The sequence below is a fragment of the Miniopterus schreibersii genome (genome assembly GCF_964146895.1).
Source record: "Miniopterus schreibersii genome assembly, chromosome: 1".
NCBI lineage: Eukaryota > Metazoa > Chordata > Mammalia > Chiroptera > Miniopteridae > Miniopterus > Miniopterus schreibersii.
This window is the reverse complement of record NC_138101.1, coordinates 165,425,650-165,449,259: the sequence shown is the minus strand read 5'-3', so window position 1 is coordinate 165,449,259 and position 23,610 is coordinate 165,425,650. Positions and strand designations below refer to the sequence as shown.

The window sequence follows — 23,610 nt, the reverse complement described above, 5'->3', positions numbered from 1 at the left end:
TAGAGCTTTAAAGATGGGTAATTAAACAGCTAAGAGAAGTTAAAGTACTTGGCATTTGGGAAGGTGGTGCCTGTGATTCCTTAGGTTTACCCTTTAAGGGAACAAAATTCTGAAAACCAATAATATGTGTAGAGAAGCTATATGCTTTATGTGATAAATCCTGCAATTAATCAATCTCACACAAAGGGCAGGTCAAAATGTGGGCCCCAAGAGGGGGCTGTGTGACAAAGAGACAAGGTGACAGGAAGCGGTCTCTGGTGCATGTCCCATCATGATTATCTGCTGAAACCTTATGCTTAGCACATGTCTCACTTCCCTTCTTCTGTCAGCATTTGGTCATATCTCTTTGCAAAATTTTCCAAAGATTAATCTCCTCATTCATTCCCATAACAAGTTGAACATCTTATCTGAAACACAAGTCTTGTTGCATTAGTAATAATACCAGAGGGTAAAGCCAATACAAATGGTATATAAACTCAGGTGTGCAAGAAATGCAGCTTTATTATATACATACATAAACCCCTAATCCATTTCTAACTTGAACCTTCATTGCTCCAGGAAGGGGAAAAATGTGATCTCAGTCAATCGGTCCATTCAACTGGGGATCAAGGCACAAGTGGCAGGGGTGGGGGTGGGGGTGGGGATGGGGAGCCCCAGGCCTTGACATCTCTCCCCTTGAGTATTCACTGAGTCAGCCTTCAGCACTCATTCTTCAGCCAAGGGCTGCCCCTCCCCTCCCCGGGGAGGGGGAGTCTTTGTGAATATGCCTAAGCCCCAACTGCTGAGAGCCTCCAAGCACCTGCTCTCCCTGGGGTCCTGCTACTTCCTGGATCTTCCCAGAAAACAGAGCAAAGCCCAGGGCTGAGAGGGCTGCTCTCAGATACTGGGGCTACCTAGGGTTTCTGTTGTCTCCCCGGGGAAGCAGGATCGAGGCTCATCCCTCCAAGACCACTGACCTCTCTCCTCCCCCTGCACCCGCTGTGTCATCTTCTCAGACCCTTGGCCCTCGCTCTTAGTGTGGCTCCCAGATGTTAACCGAGGCGGGGAGACTCAGAGCGCAAGAGCTAGAGGGCTCCGCAAAGTAGATCGGGAAAAAGTGAACCACCAGGAGAAAAGTCCAACACTGACTTTTCAGTACTTTTCAAAATATAATCCCAACCCAGAAGGTGACATCTTAATAATGCTTTCAACATTTCTTAGCACTTCTCCACTCACACTGATTTTTTGAGCTTAGCCATCTTGTGGAGTGAGGAGGACAGACAGCATTACCCTTACTTTGCAGACATCGAAACTGAGGCACTAAGTGATCCCCTGGCTGCAGTACATTCCAGGATTGGCATATTAAAATGGTAAGTGACTTGAGGGGCAGGGAGAAGATGAATCGTTAAATATTTCTGGCTTCTCAGGAACTCCCACTGGACCACACCTGACAAGTCAAACTACTGTATTAATGTGCAAATCAAATATGATAGGACCTGAAAGTGCCAGGAACACCTGCTTGCTTCAGGACAAGCCAAATTTATTCAAGTAACAAGCGAATGGTCACAGTCACAGCCAATTATAGAGGTGGCAATGGGGTCATCTGTGCTGCCTACAGATTCTAAGGGTCTTCAATTGTAGAATAAATCCAGGCAGGTTCTCAATCATCTTACTAAATATTTAAAACAACAGCGCCTAGGTAGTAAGTAACCTCGGCTGACAGATTCATACATTAAATATACTGTGTGGAATGTACTGAAATTCATTCATTGAGCAGAAAGCTCAGCTCATCTTTTACACTGCCCATCTCTGAAGTGCAAAGGACCTATTTGTGGGGCCACTTCGGACCCCTGGCATTTTCCTGAATTTCAGAACTGATTAAAAGTAGGTCAAAAGGCCAGAGAACAGTACAAAACAAGCTAAGCAGAGAGGGTAAGCAGGTCAGCTGAGGTGCCAGCAGAATTCAGGTTTACTTAACAGATCCCAAAGCTGCTTCAGAGGAGGGAAAACAATATGCAAAGATTTGAAAACCTCTTCAGCCACTTGCTTGGTAAGTGATCTTGAACAAGCGACTTACCGTCTCTAAGCCTTGGTTTCTTCATCTGTAAAATGGGAAGAAAAAGAGAACTTGCCTCAGAGAGCTGGTGGAAGGACTAAACGGGGGAAAACATATTAAGAGCCAAGCCGAGCCCTTGGAAAGTGCTAGTTGCAGGTCTGATAAACCTGAAAGTGGTACGCCAACACAGTAAGGCCTACTTCGAAACATAGTGGCTGTTAACCTGTTTGTTTATCTACTATCTTTCTGTGATGGCCGCTAGAAAGGGCCTCACCGACCTCCAACTGCAGGGAGCATAATTAGGGGCCCAGATATCCTTGCTGTGCTTGTGCAGAAATCACACCTCTCACAGGATGCTCCCACCAGTGACTAAGAGAGCATGGGGACACCTCTGACAGCTGACTGGTTCCATAACTGCCCAGTGGCCTTGCTGGATCTTCCTGGGACTGCACAGCAGTCTGAGATGCTCCCTCGCATTCTTCCTCCTTCTCTCCTTCACTGGGGGTCAGACTTGCATCACATCCGGACACCTTCCCAGGCTAACTTGGCTCCTTCCACCTTTTCTCTCCCACAGGCATTTGCCCTAATAAAATCCTGGCATGTTTAATCCTATCTTCTCATCTGCTTCTCTGAAGACTGGACTAACACACTTGCTAAAGGTTCTTTTCCAACACTGGGCAACTTATACTTGTCCTGTGAGGTCTGGACCGCTTGCTCAAATATTCACAAGCCCCATTTCACCACAGCAGCCCCAGGGAAGAAGCAGATGAGAGACAGGAACAACACAGGTTTTTTAGCAAGGTTGGTGTAAACAGATGTGAACAACTTACCTCATGCTTTTCCAGGGAACCACAGTTTGGTTTTTTTTGGTGTTTCTGGTCAAGAAGAGGTGAAAGGAAAGGTTTTTAAAGATCATCTTCTTGGTCAGGTGGCTTAACCTCTCTAGGCCTGTGTCCTAGACCAGTACAAAACAAACTGATGTCAGATTTAAACCAGACCTGGGAGACCATAAGCTCTGTATTTCGCAAACTTCAGTTACACGTATACTCCACTTTTTGGCCAACCCAAGTGGAAAGAGAATAACTCTGTGACCATGTGATTTATTATCAAAGACTGGATCTATGGAATACCCAAAGCACCTGGTGCCACCATGTTCTCTTTAACATGGGGTTGGTTGGTCCCTCCTCACATTCTATAATTTGGACAATCTATAGCTCACAGTTTTTCCCCTTTGAGAGACGTTCAGCTCAGTGGTGTGGGCTCACTGTACTGGGTACTGAATCAAATAAATAGTGTGTTTATTAGTTCATTATCATCTTGGGTTTCCAACAAGAATTTAGTACATCTAAGTAGATAGTGGGGCTAGGATCCACATATTTGAAACTGTCTTAAGCAAAACTAAGGAAGAGTAAGTTTGCCTTTGGAGTCTTCCATCTCTTCTTTGGCACCCCCTAATTCCTTACACCCCAACCAGACATTATTTTGCCTTTTGCTGCTCAAAGGTCTCCCTGGAAGTAAGATCTCCTCAGACCTTCCCCTCATCCCATGGCTCCACCGTATTCTTTGAACCAGTTGTTAAAGTTGATTGAGCTATTTCTCACCAACAAGTGAATGACTCAAAATTGGCTTAACGCTGTGACCATCCAAGAGGCATTCGAAGCTGGTTTTAAAAACATGTTTTATTATCCAATCTGTCAAGGGACCTTGTCTTTCAGCCTCCTACCCCCAAACATTACTACACAGGACTAGTTGTTTTTAAGATCAATCGTTTTGATGTGTGGTTCCACTCTCACTCAGGGTATTTCTGGCCTCATCTGATGGCCACGCCTTCATCCCCAGGTCTCCTGTAAGTGCTTTCCTATGCAGGTCATCAGTTTGCAGGTATTGTATTAGGCCCAAATCAGTCTCAGTTCTGCCCCAAAGGCCTAGGGTTTAAACTCCTGAAGCTTGGGGTACAAGGGGTTGGATATTTTACCAGACCAATTCGATCTGAATTTTCATTTTTATGGTGAGGGTTGCATTTAGCCTGATCAAATAACCCTGCCCCCCACACCGCCACTCCAGCAATGCATCAACTCAAAACAATTGCCTTTGGTTTATTATTACATGTAAAGTCCATTTGTTGGTACTATTAAGATTTTTTTTTCAAAAACTCAATTCTGACAATGGACTCGTTCTAAAATAATAGACTAATACTACTTTTTTAAAAAAGATATCTTTATTGATTTCAGAGAGAGCAAGGGAGAGGGAGAGATAGAAACATCAATGATGAGAGTCATTGACCAGCTGCCTCCTGCACGCCCCCTACTGGGGATCGAGCCTGCAGCCTGGACGTGCGCCCTGACTGGGAACCCAACCGCAACCCCCTGGGTCCTAGGTCCATGCTCAACCCGCTGAACCACACCGGCCAGGCTAATACTACCTCTTGAAAAAGAAAAAGTCTCTGACATCCTACAATACCATGTGTTTGCCTTTGCCACGGTTTAAAAAAAGAAAGAAAACCCCACATATACAAATACAGCCAGAGGTGAACGGTGCAAAGATCAGCCCGTCCTGCAGATGAACACAGACCGCTTTGTTTCATGCAAACAACACAGCTGGCTCAGTGAGTTATCCCTTCATTTTCCACACACACCACCTCTCCTTTCTCCCCACTGCCTCCCCTTGGGTTCAAAAGTAATTCAAGGCAAAAGCCCCAGCTTCCTAATCACCCCAGGGTCTAGCTCAGGGCTTCTGACTCTTGGGAACCTGTCTCTACCGGTGAGCAGTAGGGTGCTTTGGTCTGAGTTGCCAAGAAACCCGAATCTTTGCGTCCTCATAAAATAAATGAAAGGAACGGGGCTGCCCAGGATCCGGGATGGGGCAATGCCAAGGACGGACAAGGGCAGTGAGAGAGACCGATGATAAGAATGGCACAGCACGCCAACATCTGTACTACGAAAGTGCCAGCAGCGTGCGCTCACACGCAGACAGCCTCCTTGCAGCCAAAAGTCTAGAGTGGGGAGGCAGGGAAATGCGGCGCCCCCAGACTGCGCAGAGCCCGCAGGGAACCTCTGGGCTCCTACGTGACCCGCCGAAGGTCCCACTTTCCACTCCGCCCCGCCCCGGGCCGCTCCCGGCCTCGGCACCGCCCCATCCGGGCGCGTCGGGCGCGGGGACTCTGGCCGGCAGGGGGACCCCCAGGCGCGCGCCAGCACCCGGGCCCCAGAGTCCGGGGAGGGGCCTGGCCGGCCCTCCGCCCCCCGGGCGCTCGGCCACCGCGGCCGGTGGCCTGGAGCGGGGGCGGGGCCGCTCCCAGGGGCGGACCCCGAACTTTCCACGGACTCAAAAGCAGCGGCGGAGAAACAGCGGCGCTTCCTCCGCCCGCGTCCCGCGTCCCGCGTCCCGCGCCCGGCCCCTCGCCGCGCAGCCCGCCGCCGCCATGGCCAAGCCCCTGACTGACCAGGAGAAGCGGCGGCAGATCAGCATCCGCGGAATCGTGGGCGTGGAGAACGTGGCCGAGCTGAAGAAGGGCTTCAACCGGCACCTGCACTTCACGCTGGTCAAGGACCGCAACGTGGCCACCCCCCGCGACTACTTCTTCGCGCTGGCGCACACGGTGCGCGACCACCTGGTGGGGCGCTGGATCCGCACGCAGCAGCACTACTACGAGAAGAGCCCCAAGGTACCCCCGCGGCGACCCCGCCCCCCGGGTCCCCCCCGCGGGGGAAGCGCGCCCCGGGGTCCGGGGGGACGTGCCTGGGCGGTGGGTGGGCCGCCCCGGGGCCGGGTCCGCGCCGCGCACCCGCCCCACGCGAGGCAGTGCTGCCCTGGGGGCTGCCTGGGGAGAGCGCGGCCCGGCCTCCCTCGCCCGGCCACTGTTTCACGAACTGATTTTGGAGCGTTTACTCTGCACATTTAATCCAGGGGGGCCGGGCCCCTCCCGTCCGTATGCCAAGCACAGCTGTAGGCCCCTGGCAGTCGGCCCTGAGCGAAACGGACAAAAGCCCTCCCTGGAGAAGCTTCGTATGTAGGGAGGGGAGACGAGTAGCTGGAGCTCGCCAAATGGCGGGAGGCCCTGGGCAGGGGCAGTTGGAGCCTCGCTGCCCAAAGAGCCTTTTGGGGACTAGGTTGGAGGATGCCTGCCTGGGCTCTTCCTAGGGACTGCCCGAGCGTTGTGTGGGCGGAGCTCTGCCCCCCCCCCCCTCCCGCGCTGCAAAGAACAGGGTGTGGCGATCCTGGACTTCTTGATTTCTCTGGCGTGGAGGCCTCTGTCCAGGGCATGCTCTGAGCTCTTAAGACCTCCCCTGGGAGCTGCTGAAGAAGGGCTGTTCACAGACCACCCCTGTCCACCGGGCAGGGGCTGGATGGACGGTTACTTAGGGTGTTTGGGGGCGCACAGAGGGACACTGTCTCCCCCGGGCCAATCTGGGAAGGTGGGGCAGGGAGAGGGGTTGGGCTGTGCAGCTCGAGGGTGAGAGAGAGCAGCTGGCTGCTGCAGTGAGGTGGGTGTGAGTCAGTGCTGGGAAAGGAGACTGGAAAAGCTGGTAGGAGGCCTGTTGGAAAAGGTGAGAGACTCATATATCCTGGAGGCAGTGCAAAATACATTGGGAATTTTTTTTTTTAATGTAAAAAGCATGGAAAAGAAAAGGGTAGTCCTCGATCACAGTGTCAAAAAAAAAAAAAAAAAAACTTGAGTGAAAGTAAGTAAATTCTCATAGTAAGAAAGGGCAATTGTAACAAAGCTTTCAAATGGAAAGTAACTCTCCCCACTCCAGAGGCCTAGACCTCTGTCCCAGGGTAGCAACTGCTAAAAATATATCCTTAGAAAAGACTGTGTATTACTATATTTACTGTCTTTTATTTTATTTTTTTGCATGAGGAGACAGTCCCTTGCACTGGAAATTTATTTTTAAGTTTTTAAACTGGAGAGTGAGATAATGAGCTGTATTTTAGGACCTCAAACACCCCCACCCACCCTCCCCCAAACCCCCTCCCACATATACTCTTCTGTAGCATTTAGCACCAAGCATCACAGAACACACTGGAGGTATGTTTTCCTCCAGTGGCTTATCTGGTACTTTATGGTTTTCCTTGTTCACTAGCTGCTTTCTTCCCAGGGCTTTCCTTCCCTACTTGAATGTAGGTGTAAGCCAGGTATTCCAATAGTGATACACTAGGGATACAACAGTGAACAAGCTTCATTCCACACCTGTTAAGTATCTACGCTGTGACAGCCGTTCACCTAAACAGGAGGTCCCTGCCCCCATAGAGCATGGACTAGAGCCATAAGTGTGTCCAAGCTCCTCTCCCACCTCCCCTGCTCTCTAGTAACTGTGCAGATGAATCCCAAATCTGGGTCTCTAATCTGAATTCTTTTTCAAACTCCATTTCTACACTTCTAAGCGCTTAGTGAACATACCTAGATCTCTTTCTATTTCCTTAAACTCAAAACATTATCCCTCCCAGTCCTGCCCCATCTTTTGTGTTTCTAATTTTAATGGCTTTGCTATGCTGACAGTCACCCAGATACAAAACTTTACTGTCACCTCTGACTTCCTCCTGTATTCCCCATTCAGTGGGTTGCCAACTGCTGTTGATTTCTGCAGGTTCTGTTGAAATCACTCTCTTGCAGTCTCATTTCTCTGCCTAATTGAGATCCTGGCTCCTGGTCTATGAAATAGACTTCTGAGTGGCTGTCTTGCTTACCAGAAACGGTAAAACTGGTAGCGTGCAGCTGAATATGGCTAGCAGACATATTTTGTTTGGCCAGTGAGACATCTTTAAGTAACTTAATTGTTAGTGCCTTTGGGCAGGACTTGTGCACTCCAGTTCTTGGCCTAGCACTCCTTATTGTTTATGTGACCTCCATTACACAGGTATTTTCTCTGCCTGGCTCCTGAAGGGTTCTGAGTTGCCAATCCCAGCTCACTCTGTGCATTCCAGTTCCATTACGCTTACAAAAGCAATACATCGCCCTGGACGGTGTGGCTCAGTTGGTTGAATGTAGTCCTGTGCACTGAAAATTTACCGATTCAGTGCCCAGTCAGGGCACATGCCCAGGTTAAGGGCTCGATCCCCAGTTGGAGTGTGTGTGGGAGGCGGCCAATTGATGTTTCTCTCTCTCTCATTCTCTTTCTCTGTACCCCCCTCCCTTCCTCTCCCTCTAAAATAAATAAAAACATTTTTTTAAAAAAACAATACTACCTTTTGCTCAGTTGGGCTTTCATTGCCTGTTACAATCCTTAAGCATTTAAAGCCCTTCTCAGTCCAGGTGCACCTGTCCTTCCTGTCTTATCTCCCATTAGCCTCCTGAACTTATCTTGCTCTCCCACCAAACCAATACGCTGTCCCATCCATGCCCTGTTCTTCCACTTCTGCACATCTGCCCACTCTGCACCCTTATTGCCAGTGTCTCTATGCTCAACTCTTGCCTCTCCTGCAAATCTCAGTTTTGTTGCTTCCTGTTCTATATGTCTTCCCAGAAGTACTCAAGTCCTCTGATTAATGCTGGGATAAAATTTAAATTATTTGTTAAATATTAGTTATTATTAAATATCTCTTCTTTATCTTTGCTTGCTTTTTGAAAATGTCCACTTTTCTAAAATATACATAATTATTAGTGGTGGTAATGCACGCGTATAATTTCTAAGGTATATTGGAGATGCTGTATATTTTACTAGCAGGAGTATATAATAAATATTTAGAGACCACTAACTAAGAGGATGGGGGAGATCTATTTTTCAAGGTTTTGTATATCTTCCCAAATATAAAGTGAAGTCCTTCCAAAAATTATTTTTATGAGAAAATAGAAAATCACCTTAAATACATATGTTTGTAAAGTCTGTCATATAACAAAATCTCTCTAAATTATTTTAAGCAGCAACATTTTTTACAAAGACCTTGAAATGTCTTAAAATGTCTTAAATCCATGCTAATTTGGAGTCATTAAAAGGGAGGGAAAGAAATTTAACAAATATAGCTATTATTCTTGGGGGCAGAACTTCCCAATTGCAAGTGTGGGATATATATATATATATATATATATATATATATATATATATATATATATATGTGTGTGTGTGTGTGTGTGTGTGTGTATGTATATAGTATTTATAAGCAAGCTTTTTATAGATTACTAAAAAGTAAAAAGCAATACATAGTGGTTATATTATAGTGATCATGAAGATGTAAAGAAAGATGAAGAAAGCTGCCCTGATGTTATGCAAATGGATATTTGTGGCTGGAAATACTCTTTCCGGTGACTCAGTCTGTGGCCTTATGTACAAGGGCACCAGCCATGGGGGTGTGGGGTGCCTTGCACCCCTTTGTCCTGTATCTGCCCAGGAAAGACCCCTTTTCCAAGCCCATACGTAGGCACCCGATAGACTGATGAGGGCCCCGATGACAGTGTTACAGATATTCAAACAACTTGGATAAAAATAATGGTAATGTGCTCTGGGAAATAGTGTGAGATGACCCACTAAATACGGATGTCGACAATTCATGTGAAGACAGAATTCAGTTGTTGCATAATTGAACATAATTCGATTGTTTCACTTTTTTTGGAAAAAGTGAAATTTGTAAATTGACATTTTCATATAATATTTTAAATATATGTATAACGAATTAGTTAAATATTATAATAGGCATTTGTTATATTGAACTATATAATTTTTTTATAGTTTTGGGTTGACCAAATACTTTTCTTTTTGGTTCTTTTTATTGAGAAACGGGGGGAGTCCCTGAAATTGTAGGTGACTTTATATTGATGCACTTACAGATTTTTGTTGTTTTGTGTTTGATGGAAAAGGAAAGGGGAACTGAGATAGAGAAAAAGATATTGTAAAAGGGTTGGGTGAAGTTACTCACTGATCTCTTTCTTAAAAAGAAGTTAGTCAACTGCGTATTTTAAACAGGTTTAGGCAAGTCTGACCTTTGTGCCTTTCACCCAACTCTGAGAGTATTTACCTGGCTTTTACTACGTCAAAGGCAGTTTCTAAGTTGACAGAGAAATTTTCCATTTTATGAAGAACGGGCACCAATAATACTTACCTGGCAGGGGACATACCATGATCACAAAAGTGGTTTTCCCAGGGCGAGGCTTATCCATTGCACTCCCGATGTGCAGACCCTGTGATTTCCCCAAATGTGGGAAACTCAACTGCATAACTTGTGGTAGTGGGAGATGGTGTTTGCGATCTCTCCTGTAAAAAGAAAAAAAGAGAAACACCAATAAACCTGAGGTATTCTTTTATTATTGCCAGTTCATGACTTTCTAAAATAATTTAATTCTAATATAGTTCATTGTCCTATTATTTATAGTAATCAGTCAAGGAGGAATACTTTCTAGCCATTGGGTGTCTCTAGAAGGAGTTCATCTTTGTATTTCTTGGATGACTTGAGATGGTCACATCCAACCCTACCTGACTCTCATCCTATAAATATTTTACAAATGAATGAGTTATGGCAGTTTGACTTCTGTTTGTCCAAAACATATGCTTAATTTATGAGGCTTATGAACAGAAAGGTAAAACACACACACACACACACACACACACACAAAACATTGAATTGAATTGGATGAGTTTACTTTTTTCTCCCTGGGGGTAAAAAGACACTCAACTACTTTGCCAAAAGTAGGATATAAAAAGGTTTTCCCAGGGCCAGTTGTCAGTAATGTTTTTATTTAGCCCTTCATACATCTATTGGAGTTTCATTTGAACCTGTGCCAAAGTAGTCCAGCCTGTTTGTTTTTTATTGTTGACCTTGTGTGTTTATGTTCATCAGTAAGGTTGGCCTCATAAAGTTAACGTGACCTCACTTTTCTTCGTTTCAGAGGGTTTATTACCTTTCTTTGGAATTTTACATGGGCCGAACATTACAGAACACCATGATCAACCTTGGTCTGCAAAATGCCTGTGACGAGGCCATTTACCAGGTACATTCTCTCCCCATAAATTTCAATTCAGGAACCTTGGGGATATAGTACCCCCCACAAAAAAAGGCAAAAAATTGCTTCTATAGACATGGCTATTACAAAGTATTAGACATATAAACTACTGGTGATCTCTGGTTTAAGAGAAACAAAGTTAGAGAACTATTTTTGCCTAATGAAAATTTTCTTTTGCAGTCAAATCTTCTGACAGCATTCCCAGCAAATTACATCTTAGAAATTAGCATCTGAACAAGCCTTTTAAAAGTGCCTGAATCTCAGCTGTCAGAATCACAAGCTTTATTTTAGGCTTCTATCTACTTTTAAAAAAATGATCAAAGTTTGACTATTCTTTGTATATCAAGGCAATATGTGAAAATAATAAGCTTTTAAAATTCCATCATCATACTTTCTCTATTTGCTAAATGACATGTAAAGTACACTTCCTCCTAATGAGCCTGAGGTCTTAAACCTAATATGCTAATTTGTTTTTATGAACATATTTAACTGTTTCTTCCCTGAACTTCCAAGATCTCCATGCCAAAAACAAAATAGTCCTTGACCTTTTTGATGAGTTGAAAGGAGGAACGGGTGTTTGCAAAGACACGTTCTTGGGGTTGTCCCCTCCTGTGGCCAACTATTTGTCACTAAGGGCTGGTTTCCTTCACTTGAGTTAGGTAGATTATTTCCTGTGAAAGAACATTGCAGCTCCCCTCCGCTTCTCTTTTCTTGCCTTTTCCCAATATCAGCTGAAAATAATATACCTCTCATGGCCTAGCATATAACCAGGTGAGATGAAGTGGCCCATGTCTATTTGCTCAAGGTTTTTGTCCTACTTTACACTTACTTTTTTAGAATTTAAAAAATCCTGAATGTTAGCATTAAGCAGTTGACTTGCACAAGGACCCCAGTAAACTTTAGTCACACTAGGGAGCAAATGTGAAAGGCCCTTCAACAATGAACAGAAGCAAAGTCATTTTTGAACTCTAAGGAGACTGACTTACCAAGACATGTGTGACAAAGCAGTGTCTGGTTTAATGGTAGGGATCCAAGTAAGTGGCCATGGGAACTGGGGCATAAACTTCAAGCATGGTTGCTTCTTCTGCATACGCTTTCAAAATGTGTAAATTACGTTTCCATTTTAAATAATATTTCATAGATTGCCTCACTTTCAGATAAGAATGCAGTCTTTCACAACAGACCATCCTTGGCCAAGCATGGGCTGAATTATTATCTAGTCAGCATAGGACAGGCCATTATTTTATCTGCCATCAGTTTCCTTACTGTAAGATGAGTAGTCCAAAGTGATCTCCAGGGTTGCAGGATTCTGATAACTCTGATGTGAGTCCACAGTGGTGCTGGTGGCTTCTGGCTGTGTGAATCCCATCACTTTGGGGCAGGGAGCTGACTAGCAATCCATTGCATCAGTCCCCAAGGTCACAAATACCTCTAGGCCTCCCACAGCCTTTTATCCAACCCAGAGAGAAGTAGAGGATTTTAGCCCCATCCAGCTAGACCAGTAATTTTCAACCCGTGTGCCGCAAGAATTTTTAAAACATGCAGCACCTGACTATTTAGTCAGGGACACTGACCTCTTTTCTCTTAGATTGTCAAATAAAAAAATGACAAGAGCCAACACAAAAGCCATCTTGTGTGAATGAATCAAAATTATACCTTTTTTTTTCCTTCAGATTGGCAAAAAGTATAATTTTCGGTGTGCTACAGAATTTTAGTCATTAGTTTACGTGTGCCCTGAGATGAAAAAGGTTGGAAATCGCTGAGCGAGGCCAGAGGGCGGAGGTTTCCTTGACTGCTGTCTGGCTCCAGGTCTCAGGGACAGTGACTCACGAACTGGTTTTGGGTTAACAACCATTGACCCGACTGAGTAAATATGTTGTGGTCCTGAAAAGATGAACTTTACTCCACCCTGGAAAGTCTGACCTCATACCTTTTGATAATTTTTTAAATCCTTCAGCCCAGTTAGTGTCAGCTTGGTACTGGACTCTTTCTTAGGTTTTACCCCAACCGCACAAAAAAAGAATCTTAAGAAGTAATAATAGGTTAACATTTATTGAGGAATATCTGCCCAGGAATAATCTAAATGGTTGGTTTGTATAATCTCATTTTAATTCACAACAGCCCTGACTGCGGTACATACCGTCGTCCAAGGAGGATTTTGTCTTAAATAAGAGAAGTGAGGCATAGAGAGATTTAGTAGCTTGCCCAGGGTAGAAGTAACAGAGTCAGTACTGGACACTGAGAGCACATACTCTCTACAAGCTGCCCCTATGCCATCTTGAACGGTTGCCTTTGCGGCCACCAGCACCTGCGGTGGGCATCGGTACCAGAGGGAGTTGCACGGGGGCTCACAGAGCTGAGTACACAGGCTAACCTGGATACCTGACCCAGAGCTTTAGGAAATGATTCTTCTCTCTGCAATGGCCTGAGTTTGTATCCACACCCAGTGATGTTTTCCTCTCGTCACCAGCTCGGGCTGGATATGGAGGAGTTAGAAGAAATTGAAGAAGATGCTGGGCTTGGCAATGGTGGTCTTGGGAGGCTTGCTGGTAAGTGACATACATGGTTAGTGCGTCTTAATGTCTAGCCAGCTGGCGCCTTCTCAGATGCCGTGCATGACCACGCTGAGAAACAAACAGGCTTCCTAGGAGAAGTGCAAGATGTGAGCTGGTTACAGATGTATTTGTTTTTGAGTTTGCAGATGTATTTGTTTTTGAGTTTGCACTGTGGTTTGGTCAGTTCTACACAAACAGTAGAGAAGGGAACTTGAACAATAGAGACATTGCTTAAAACCCTTGGAGACATTGCTTAAAACCTTAAGGTTAACCAGATCCTTCCTGTGTACTTAAGGGTTTCCAAAGTGGCCCCTTTACTTCACCGTTACGTTCACAGCTACTCAATTCACATACTTGTGTGGTATGACCTAAGCTGTGGAACCACTGTATTGTCATCTTGTGCACTTGACAGTTTGCTTTTTGATTAACTAGTAGGTAATGATACACTTGTTACAATATTGGTGTGATTTAATTTTCTTTTTTGTATAGATGCAGTTTGAGTTCTTTGCTTTATTCAGGAAATGGTTTTTCAACCAATATAGAGGAAAACATTAAAAATATGATATCAGCTCCCTTAAGCTAAAAATATACATCCCTATGACCAAGCAATTCTACTTCCTGTGTCTACTGTAAAAAACACACTCAAACGTGCACAAGGAGGCATGTGAAAAAATTGTTACAGTGCTGTTTGTAAGAGCAAACTATTAGAAATAACCTAGTGTCCATCAGTAGGAAAATAGGTAAGTAAGTAGCAGAACAATCTGTATTACAGAATAATATGCAGCGACCAAAAAGAAATAAAGTTGATCTATATGTATTGCCCTTGGATAGACCTCCAGGGATGGGGGTGGGGAAAGCCATGTGCATTAAAAGCCATACAGTGTGTTTCTATTTATGTTTTTTAAAAACTAATATTTCCTGTGAACACACACACACACACACACACACACACACATATATGTAAATCCGTAGAAAAGTCTGAAATTTGAAATACTAAAATGCTTCTTGTGATCTTCCCTAGAGAGGAAGGCAGAATTGGGGCTGGTGATCAAAGTAGATGCTAGTCCTGTCTGTAACATGTTAATTTTTTTTACAAGGAGGATATATTAACATATTACTTGTGGAACTTAAATTTAATAATAGAAGTGTACCACCACACATGTATATATCAGATTGTATTCTATGAAAAATAAGTATCTGTTCTTTTTTTAGAAATGATTCCAAAATCTCTTCATTTTACACAAACTTCCAACTTACTAGAAATCCATTTGCATGCGTGTCCTATTATTTAACCCTCGCCACGTTTGTTGCAGTGTACTTCAATACTGCCATTCGTTCTAGAAAAACACTCCCTTTGGGATACTCGCTACCGTGTGAAGTCAGTCATCAGGCAATCTTGTGGTCTTTCCGTGGGGCTGTAGGAAGATCAGCAGAGCCAATGGCATGCGCATCTAAGAATGACAACCAGCCTGCCTGCCTTTTACATAAAGCCCCAGGCCTTCAATATCTGCTGGGTGGGTTAACTCCACTCTGTGCCTGACATTAATGACCTTGCTCCTTCAGTTGGCTGATAAGGTCAAAGAGTGAAATGATCAGTGAGGCTGAGTAATTCCCATTAGGTCACCTCATCCCTTACCTGACTGAAAATGTTGGGACCTCATTCTGGTCAGGCTCTAAAGGTAATTTGATCAGGACCCAGGAAAGGACAAATAGCCACAGCTCAAAGAGAGCAAGGCCTGGAGCAGAACCAGGCCACGCGACACAGGGACCAGAAAACCACTGTGATGCTGCAGTAACCTGAAGGATTGGCCATTGACTTCGTGGGTCTCTGTTAGAGCGCTCCAACGCGAACCCAACTCAGTCCCTTTCTGTTTAATCTAGTTTTCAACATTCTTTTCAATTTTAGGTCCTACTGTGTATTTCCTCATTCTCTGTATATTTCTCTGTTCAAGTTCCTAGAGGGAAACTCTGATTAGTATAAGCCCTCAAGTTATACCTGGCCACCAGCCAGATCCCTCCCCAGCCTGTTCATTGGCTGCTCTGGATCAGACGCTCTGTCATTAATGTTCTTGGTGACAACTGACGGAAAACCTACCCAAAAAAATGGTTCAGCCAAGAAGGCCATGTGTTATCACAGAACAAGAAGTCCAGAGGTTGGGCCATTCCAAGGTTAGTTTATTCAGCAGCGTGGTTCTGTCAGGACTCTGCGTCTCTGGTGCTTTTGGCTTTCCCCCATGAAGAAACAATGGCAGGGGCAAGGAAAATCTTTCGCCGCACCCAGAAGACCTCCTGGCACCTCTGATTGGGTTGAGTGTCATTGCACAGTCACGCCAAAACCAATAACTGGCGAAGGAAATAGAATGACTGTGGTTGGCGTAGAGGCTTAGACTAGTTAAACAAGAGTCACTTCTAGTCCAGCCCCCTCTCCCCCCGTCGCCTATGGCCACCTGATATCTGAGCAACATTGGAATTCTAGCCAGAAAGAGAGCCAGCCACAGATGTCCAGCTGCTCAGTCAGGTGGTCACAGGTAAATTACACTCTCCTGGGGCTGTCTTTTCAAGCAGGGAGCTACGGAGACAGCTTTCCTTAGGGCAGTGTGAGGGACGGACACGGTAATGGGCTTAGCTGATGCACGCCAGCTTCCTTACCTGTTCCCAAATGAAACGCCAACATGTACACACTGGTTATTTCTAAATAGTGAAGTAATAAATCATGTTTGTTTTCTTCTTTATACATTTTCGTATTTTCTAACTTTTCTATAGTATTCATTTTATAATTTTAAAAGAATGTTACTTAAAACATTAATACCACTATACAGCAGACTCTGTGCTTTAAAATACAAATGTGATTTCTCCTAGAAAAATGTTTTGTGGCTGCCATGTTTTTAACTAACCTTGATGACTCTGCCTTTTACTTGTGTTGTGATTAATTTAGCCTGCTTCTTGGATTCCATGGCAACTCTGGGACTTGCCGCCTATGGATATGGCATTCGATACGAATACGGAATCTTCAATCAGAAGATCCGAGATGGATGGCAGGTATGTGAGCCATCCTTTTAAATTTTGTCATTAAAATACGCCTTTATAGTGTTCTGGATGATTTATCATTTACAGACATTTAACATGGAGTTTCACTAATTTCCCTTGCGTTTGGTTGACATCAGTGAATGCTGTCAGGCTTCCCCGTTTGGGATGTGAGTTCCCTAAGAGCAGAGAGCCTGCCAGTATCATTCACCACCAGACCCATAGCATCTCACGCGGTCGGTGCCTGACTCGAGGGTGCTCTCACTCCCTGAATGTGGGCCGCCTCCAATGTGTGGCATACTGTTCTCTGAAGCGTGCAAAATAGAGGCGCACATCTTTTGACTTAGGATCTCTCCCAGTAACCTTTCATGGTACGGGGCATGTTGCCATTTTATAGGTGAGAAAACTGAGGCTCTTAAGAAATGGAGTTACCTCAGAGCACACTGCTGGCAAACATGGGTCTGTCCCCAGGTTTCCAGGTCCAGGTTCAGTATTTCGTTTCTATACTCAGCCTTGTCCTCCTTAACATGCCTATTTTATAAGATGCATAAGCTCAGCATTCTAATTTTTTAATAAGATGAAAGCAGGCCATCTTGTTAGCTGTTCCATCAAATAAATCCTGCTCACGTTCATCATGATACATGTATCATTCTAGTACTCTGCAGATTTGCACAAGCAGTAATCAAGCCATACAAATGACTGTTATATAACCAAATCAGATTCTTAGGAATTCGTTTCTCTTATCTGTGCAAACTCTTCAAGTCTACAATTAGCCCTCATGTGGACAGTTTTCCCTGATGCCAAGTGTGATTTAGGCTTTCTCTCTTCCTACCTTTGTCCCACGTACATACACCACCATTAACAAAAAGATACTGGATTCATTTTTCAAAAAACCTGAGTTCTCTGAGCCCCTCCCATACTTCCAAGAATCAGTCTGAGGGCAGCATGCTCAGGGGTTGGGTGGGGGCACCTAGGCTGGAGCTAACCCAGGGGAGAGGAAGGGTAAGAAGCTTAGCGTTCCCTCTGCCATTCTCTTTCCCTCTCTCAGTATTTGGACACTCTCTGGGCGGAGGAAGGAAGAAACTAAAAGATGTGGTATGATGAGAGAATGCATCAAGGAAAAAGTCTTAGAGGGAGACTATTGGGAACATATTAAAAGATAAACTTCCAAATTTTGCTAAGAACCAATGTATCTTCTAAATAAATTAGGAGGCAGCGTTGTGTAGGAAAAAGCATTTGGGCCCTAATTTGAGATTTAATTTTTAATTTGAGGCCTAATTGCAACTCATTACCCTTACAGGGTGTGTTGCCTCAATTAGGTTGCCTAACTTCTCTGAGCCTCACTTTCCTCATCAGCAAAACGGACATACCAGCTTCACAGAATTATTATGAAAATATGTAAAATGTCCAGCACACAAATAGGCATTCAATAAAATGTTAATTTTGCCTAAGAAAAGGAGGATAATTTAATAAATTGTGGTATTATATGATAAAATATTAATGTAGCCATTAATATTATATTTTAGTTAATTTTTAATGAAATGGGAATTTATTTATGTTCGTTGAAAAAAGGAGGTATAGAATCATATGGATGGTATGAACTCAACTATTCAAAGGCAGCCAAAAAGATAAAGCGCTAGAAAAAAATACCTTAAAGTTTCAACAGTAATTATCTCTGGAAACAGGATTACAGGTGACGTTTACTGTCTTCTAATTGCACTTCTACATGTCTCATAGTCCATAAAAAGTGTGTATTTTAGAGTCATAAAAAGCTATAAAAACAAAATAATTGGCCCTGGCTGGTGTGGCTCGGTTGGTTGAGCATCCCCCCATGCGCGGAGAGGTCCTGGTGCAATTCACGGTCGATGCCCAATAGGGGGCATGCTGGAGGCAGCCCATTGATGTTTCTCTCCCTCTCCCTTCCTCTCCCTGTCTAAAATCAATAAAAAACTTATTTAAAAAAATAATAATAATTAGTTCCCTTCCCCAGTGAAATAGAGTTACATGGTGAGAACCTTAGCCAGCTAAGCAGGCATTTCCAGTATGACCAACATTTTGACACAACACAACCAAGCCATCCATGGCATCCATTCTCTTCTGAAGCACCCTGTATGGTGCTCATTGTACCCCAGAAGGCTTAAGAATTTCATTTATCTTTTAACTACTCTCCTGTGAAAGATTTTAAAGAAACTCAGCTGATCAATCTCAAAAGAATCTTTTTCTGTGCATTTTCCCCAGAATTTTCTGGAAGACCACCATTAATCACACCTACTCTCTTTGTACTACCTTTGCTACATTTAAATGGTCTTTATTCCAAGACATCATCCCTTTCTCTCCTGTCATACCAAGGAAGTATAGGTCTCTCCCATCAGACCCAGGAATTATATACTATCCAGTGTTCTTCTAGATAGAGACCAAGTGGCTTTTGTGGTAGCCTCCAAAGCTAGCCTCACTAGGGATCATCACTCCTTTTATCATGACTTGAAATTGAGTCAGACGCACACTTAATTTCATTTGCCACATCCATTGTTTACCAGGATGGGATTTTAGTGAGCAAACATAAAATACATCGTACCACAGAGAAACCATTTCCATAAAAAAAAAAATCTAGGAAAGCAGCCAGCGTGCCTTTTCATGGTATGGTCACACCCTGCTCACATCCTATACGTCCTTGCTCTTACGATGACAGATATGGAGAAGACTGAAAATTATGCAAGCTGGGAAGGTTTTTAAAGGTTGATGGAGTTTTAATTTTTGAAGTCCCTTTTCAAGGAAGATTTGCAGTAATAATGTGTTCATTGTGAACCCCCCTAAGGAAAATAATTTTATTGCTAAAATTCTTGACATACCTCCAACTCTTAATGAGGATCAGTAATAGTCCTCTATGAAAATAACTGGCCTATGGGAGCAAAAGGGGGGGTGATGATTGCAACAACCTCACAGTAAGTTTAACAGTCACGCGCCAAAATTCTGAGTAGAAAGGCACTCACAGTAGGTATCTTGGAATTGAACCAAACAGTGTCTACTGGACCCTCTCTCTATTGGAGCCCATGCCAAGTCTGCAATAACCAGTCATGCAAAGTTTCCATTACCTAGCCAGCAATGTTTTGGTTGCCATTGTTGAATTCTTGGCATTCCCAGAAACATTTTTCAATTATTTGTACCATCAGGAAAGCATAGTTTGTTGACTGCTGCTGGTGTTTGCTCACTGGTTCTTCATGTCCTGTGTACCCTACAGTTGAGGGGAAAGCATTTCTTAGAATTCAGTCACTGGCAGAGCCCCCTGAGCTGACCTCTGCTTCCACACTGGCTGAACACAGATTGCATTGAGTAATTCCTCCAGGGAGGTGCCAAGTCCAGGCCTCCGCCCCCACCCAGACTGGCATACTGCTCCTTCCTCCAAGGAGCCCTGCTGGCTTTGTCTCAGTTCTTTCATCTGGGATGTTCAGGTCCAGCAGCCCACTTGGATGTAAATGAAAGCTCTTCTCCCATCTTGCTCCCTATCTTCATATGGCTCAGCATATTCCTGCACTCAGGGATCACTGGCCACATGGAAACCTAAATTTACAGACCACCTTGTTGATTCATTGGGAAAAAAGCAAGGTAGAGAAGAGATTTATCACCATCCAGCAGCTCATGTGGATTTAGTGAGGGTGGTGGCCTGGGGGGCGAGGGTTGGGGGAGTTCTTTCTTTCTCCTCTGATCTGCTCAGACCAGTTTGTGGTTATGAAATGCCTGTCTTTTCAATTTACCTTAAAAACAAGCTTTGTAAAATTGAGGCAGTTATTAACTGATTCCTTACTGAATCAGAAGGAGACTAAAAACAAGGAACAGCAAGCTGTAGAAGTCTGTTTTCCTACAGAAATTATTAACCCAGTGAAATGAAAATCAGCCATTATTTGGCAGGGTAAAATAAGAGCAACATTGGGTGGCATTAAGAGTAAGCAGCTGACAAGTCACAGAGAGTGAGGGGCAACCTCTGACTTCGTGGGAGGCTGGGAAAGGCTGGAGGTGGGACTCCCAGAGCCCATCCTCTCTGCTGGAAATATTTCAAGCTGCTTGAGGGCAGGACAGTGTGATCCTGATGCATTTCTCAGCAAAAAATATGTTGCCAGTTCTCCTGTGCATTTGATTTTTGAGGGGGAAAACTGTACCTGCCTCATCACCTTCCTGTTTCGTATAAAACCTTCAGGTGTGTTTTACAACAGTCTTGAGTGCCGAAATGATGCAAACGGGCCTTGTGGTTCGTTCTTGTTGCGGGAAGTGGTGTACACTTTGCCCAGTGTTTGAAAAGCCCCATCCTGCCCTTGCCTAAGGACAGCACAGAGTGTTTTGTAAGTCAGGATGCTCTGATCCCTTCTGATTGTCTTCCTTTATTTGTCTTAGAGTTCTAGTTGTTAACACGTAGTTCCTTATCAGCTGATAAAATCCAACTGTGTCCGTGTTCAATTTTAATTTAACTTTTTGATCTCTTTATTACGAGGATAGTGGAAGTCTAAATTCTGAATTATAGTTACTGACTTTGTATCACCACGTAGCTTCTGCTGCACCATGTAGCCCCTGGGGAATTGTTAAAAATTTAGAATTTCAGACTCCACCTCAGATTGACTGAGAATCTGCATTTTAACAAGGTGGAATTGGCCCATTAGCTCAGATCTAGCTCCAGCCTTCCCTGGGCTTCATCCTGCATCTGAAACACCCTCCTGCCTCCAGCAGCTCTCTGACTCCTGCATCTTCTGCCTAAGGATGTTGTTTCTATGAGTCCCCTTTTCATTCATCATTATACTGGTGATTAATATTAATGGGTGGCTTACTGGCTTTCTTGGTACAAAGTCACGATCACTGTTCAAATAAATGAATGTGTATTTGCTTATCTGGCTGTTGACATTAATATTCTGTTTCATATCTCAAAAAACAGTAGCTGTGTTTGCTTCTCTCTCCACATGGTGCCTGGCGTAGGCATTAAACTCATATTTAGGTGATCATGAGGCATCCAGCCATAATGTGTCCTAATTGATAAACAATATCTTCTTAAACTAAAACTGAGTAACCATGTTCTAATCTCATTGACAAGGGGACTTTGTACTAAAAAAAACTTACCCCTCCCTTCTTTTCAAAACACAATTCTATTTTTTTTAAATATATGTAATAGTTTAAACATTTTGCAAATATGTTTACAGTAAAAATACATCCCCCAAAGTATGATTTTTATTGTTCTTGATATTTTTGTTTGTTTAATGAAACCAAAATTCATTTGATGTTTAGTATACCCTAAATACAAATTATGATTTTAAAACTTTTATAAGAAATATTTTGTTACAGTTAACATAAGTAGATGGTAAGATATTGAAATTGTCAGTAAATTACTTTCCTCTTAGTATGTTGTTTTCAAATGAACCATAATTAATAATCATTATCAGATCAAAATTATCTAAGGATTAAATTAAACAAAGATAACAAAATGTAACCGTCTTCTGTACCTATACCGAAATCAGCTTTATTAAGGGAGCTTTCTATGAGACGCATTTCTTAACTGAGTCTGTGAATCGTAGGCACAAGCATCTTGACTGAAACCATCATCTAGGACCCATCAGGTGCAGGTATCCCACTGTGAACATCCCCGAAGGGCCTCTCTCTTTCGCCCAGGCTGGACAACTGTATTCACCAATGTTAAGACATAGGCACTGGAACACACACACCTAAGGTCAAATTTTAGCTGCACCATTTACAATCTATGCAACTTTGAGCAAGTTACAATTTTCTCATCTTTATAAAAGGCATCGTAGTTTCCCCCTAGAGGGTTGCTATGAAGGTTAAACGCAGTGATACGTGTAAAACATTCAGAGCAGCCTCAGCAAGTGTTGATTTAGGCGTAAGACAGTAACAACCACGAACTGAGAGCCAACACTCTTCTTGCAGAAACAATATTCGCAAATTGATTCAGTTCAAGATATTTTTAGTTTGATCTCATGGGAACAGCTGGGTCCCCATCTCCTAAAAAGGTACATTGTAAGCCACGTCCTTTTCGCAGGTGGAAGAGGCAGATGACTGGCTGAGGCACGGGAACCCCTGGGAAAAGGCCCGCCCCGAGTTCATGTTACCTGTGCACTTCTACGGCAGGGTAGAGCCCAGCAGCGCGGGGACCAAGTGGATCGACACCCAGGTATCAGTGTCCTCGCGCTGAGCCGTTGCGTAGCGCGGCACAGTGAATATGTACAACGTGCGTATGATATCAAGTACCGTATGTTGTGTGTTGAACAATAGGCTATATTTTTATAAATCAATGTGCAACTCCGCGTGGTGCAGCCCACTCCCGTGGAGACGAGGAAGCTGAGGCTAAGCGACGAGTGACTTCCCCAAGGTCACGTGAATCTCTAGGGTCATTTTGCAGTCAGCTTTGCCAGAGGTTAATCAATTCTACAATCCCCGTATGTTCAGCTCTCCAGTTTTATATAAAGTTGTTGATACCCAGAGAATAACTTTCAGGGTCTTTCTTCACCCACTGCCACATGTACATTTATTTACTTATAACTTCTCAGGGGTAAATATTTTAAAACTGAGGTCATTCTTCGAAGAATTGCCAAAGTTTCTATTGATTGCAAAGTCAAAAATAATGCAAAATATTGCAAAATGTAGTCCATTATTTTGTGCCAAATCACTCCAAGAGAAAAATGCTAATGTCAGACAAGTGTACTGATGTCGTGGCCACTGGATTCGAGTGTTACCCCATCGCTGAGCAGTTCAGTTTTCAGCACCACCAGTGGTGGTTTGTGCTTTGCTTCTTCATACTTCCCGATAAATAACCCTCATTAACTACTGGACGGCACCGTCCAGTCATTGGAGCCTCCACGTGAGATACTTGTTTAATATATATGGCCTCAGGCTGGAAAAGATGCATCACTGGTCATTCTTTGAAAGCTTAAAGAAAACGGTTAAAGGTCAAGTAAGTGTCATTATATGTCAAAACCGGGAGTGAAAGTCAGTATTGTAAATAGTCAGTTCCGTTGGTTGTGGATCATTACCCATGAATGAAGGCTTCATTTTGTCTTAGAAGTGCCTAGACC

General features: G+C 43.7%; 1 protein-coding gene across 1 annotated transcript in view; it reads left to right on the top strand.

The window, feature by feature from the left end:
- The first annotated feature begins 5,221 nt into the window (after nt 1-5,221).
- The window catches only part of PYGL (glycogen phosphorylase L), a 36,646-nt gene continuing 18,257 nt past the window's right edge, over nt 5,222-23,610 (top strand). Inside the window, exons 1-5 of the mRNA XM_081122807.1 lie at nt 5,222-5,699; nt 10,854-10,955; nt 13,438-13,516; nt 16,458-16,561; nt 22,578-22,709. Of these exons, the coding sequence (XP_080978933.1) occupies nt 5,457-5,699; nt 10,854-10,955; nt 13,438-13,516; nt 16,458-16,561; nt 22,578-22,709 (660 nt within the window). The 5' untranslated portion in view covers nt 5,222-5,456. The remainder of the gene's footprint in view (nt 5,700-10,853; nt 10,956-13,437; nt 13,517-16,457; nt 16,562-22,577; nt 22,710-23,610) is intronic.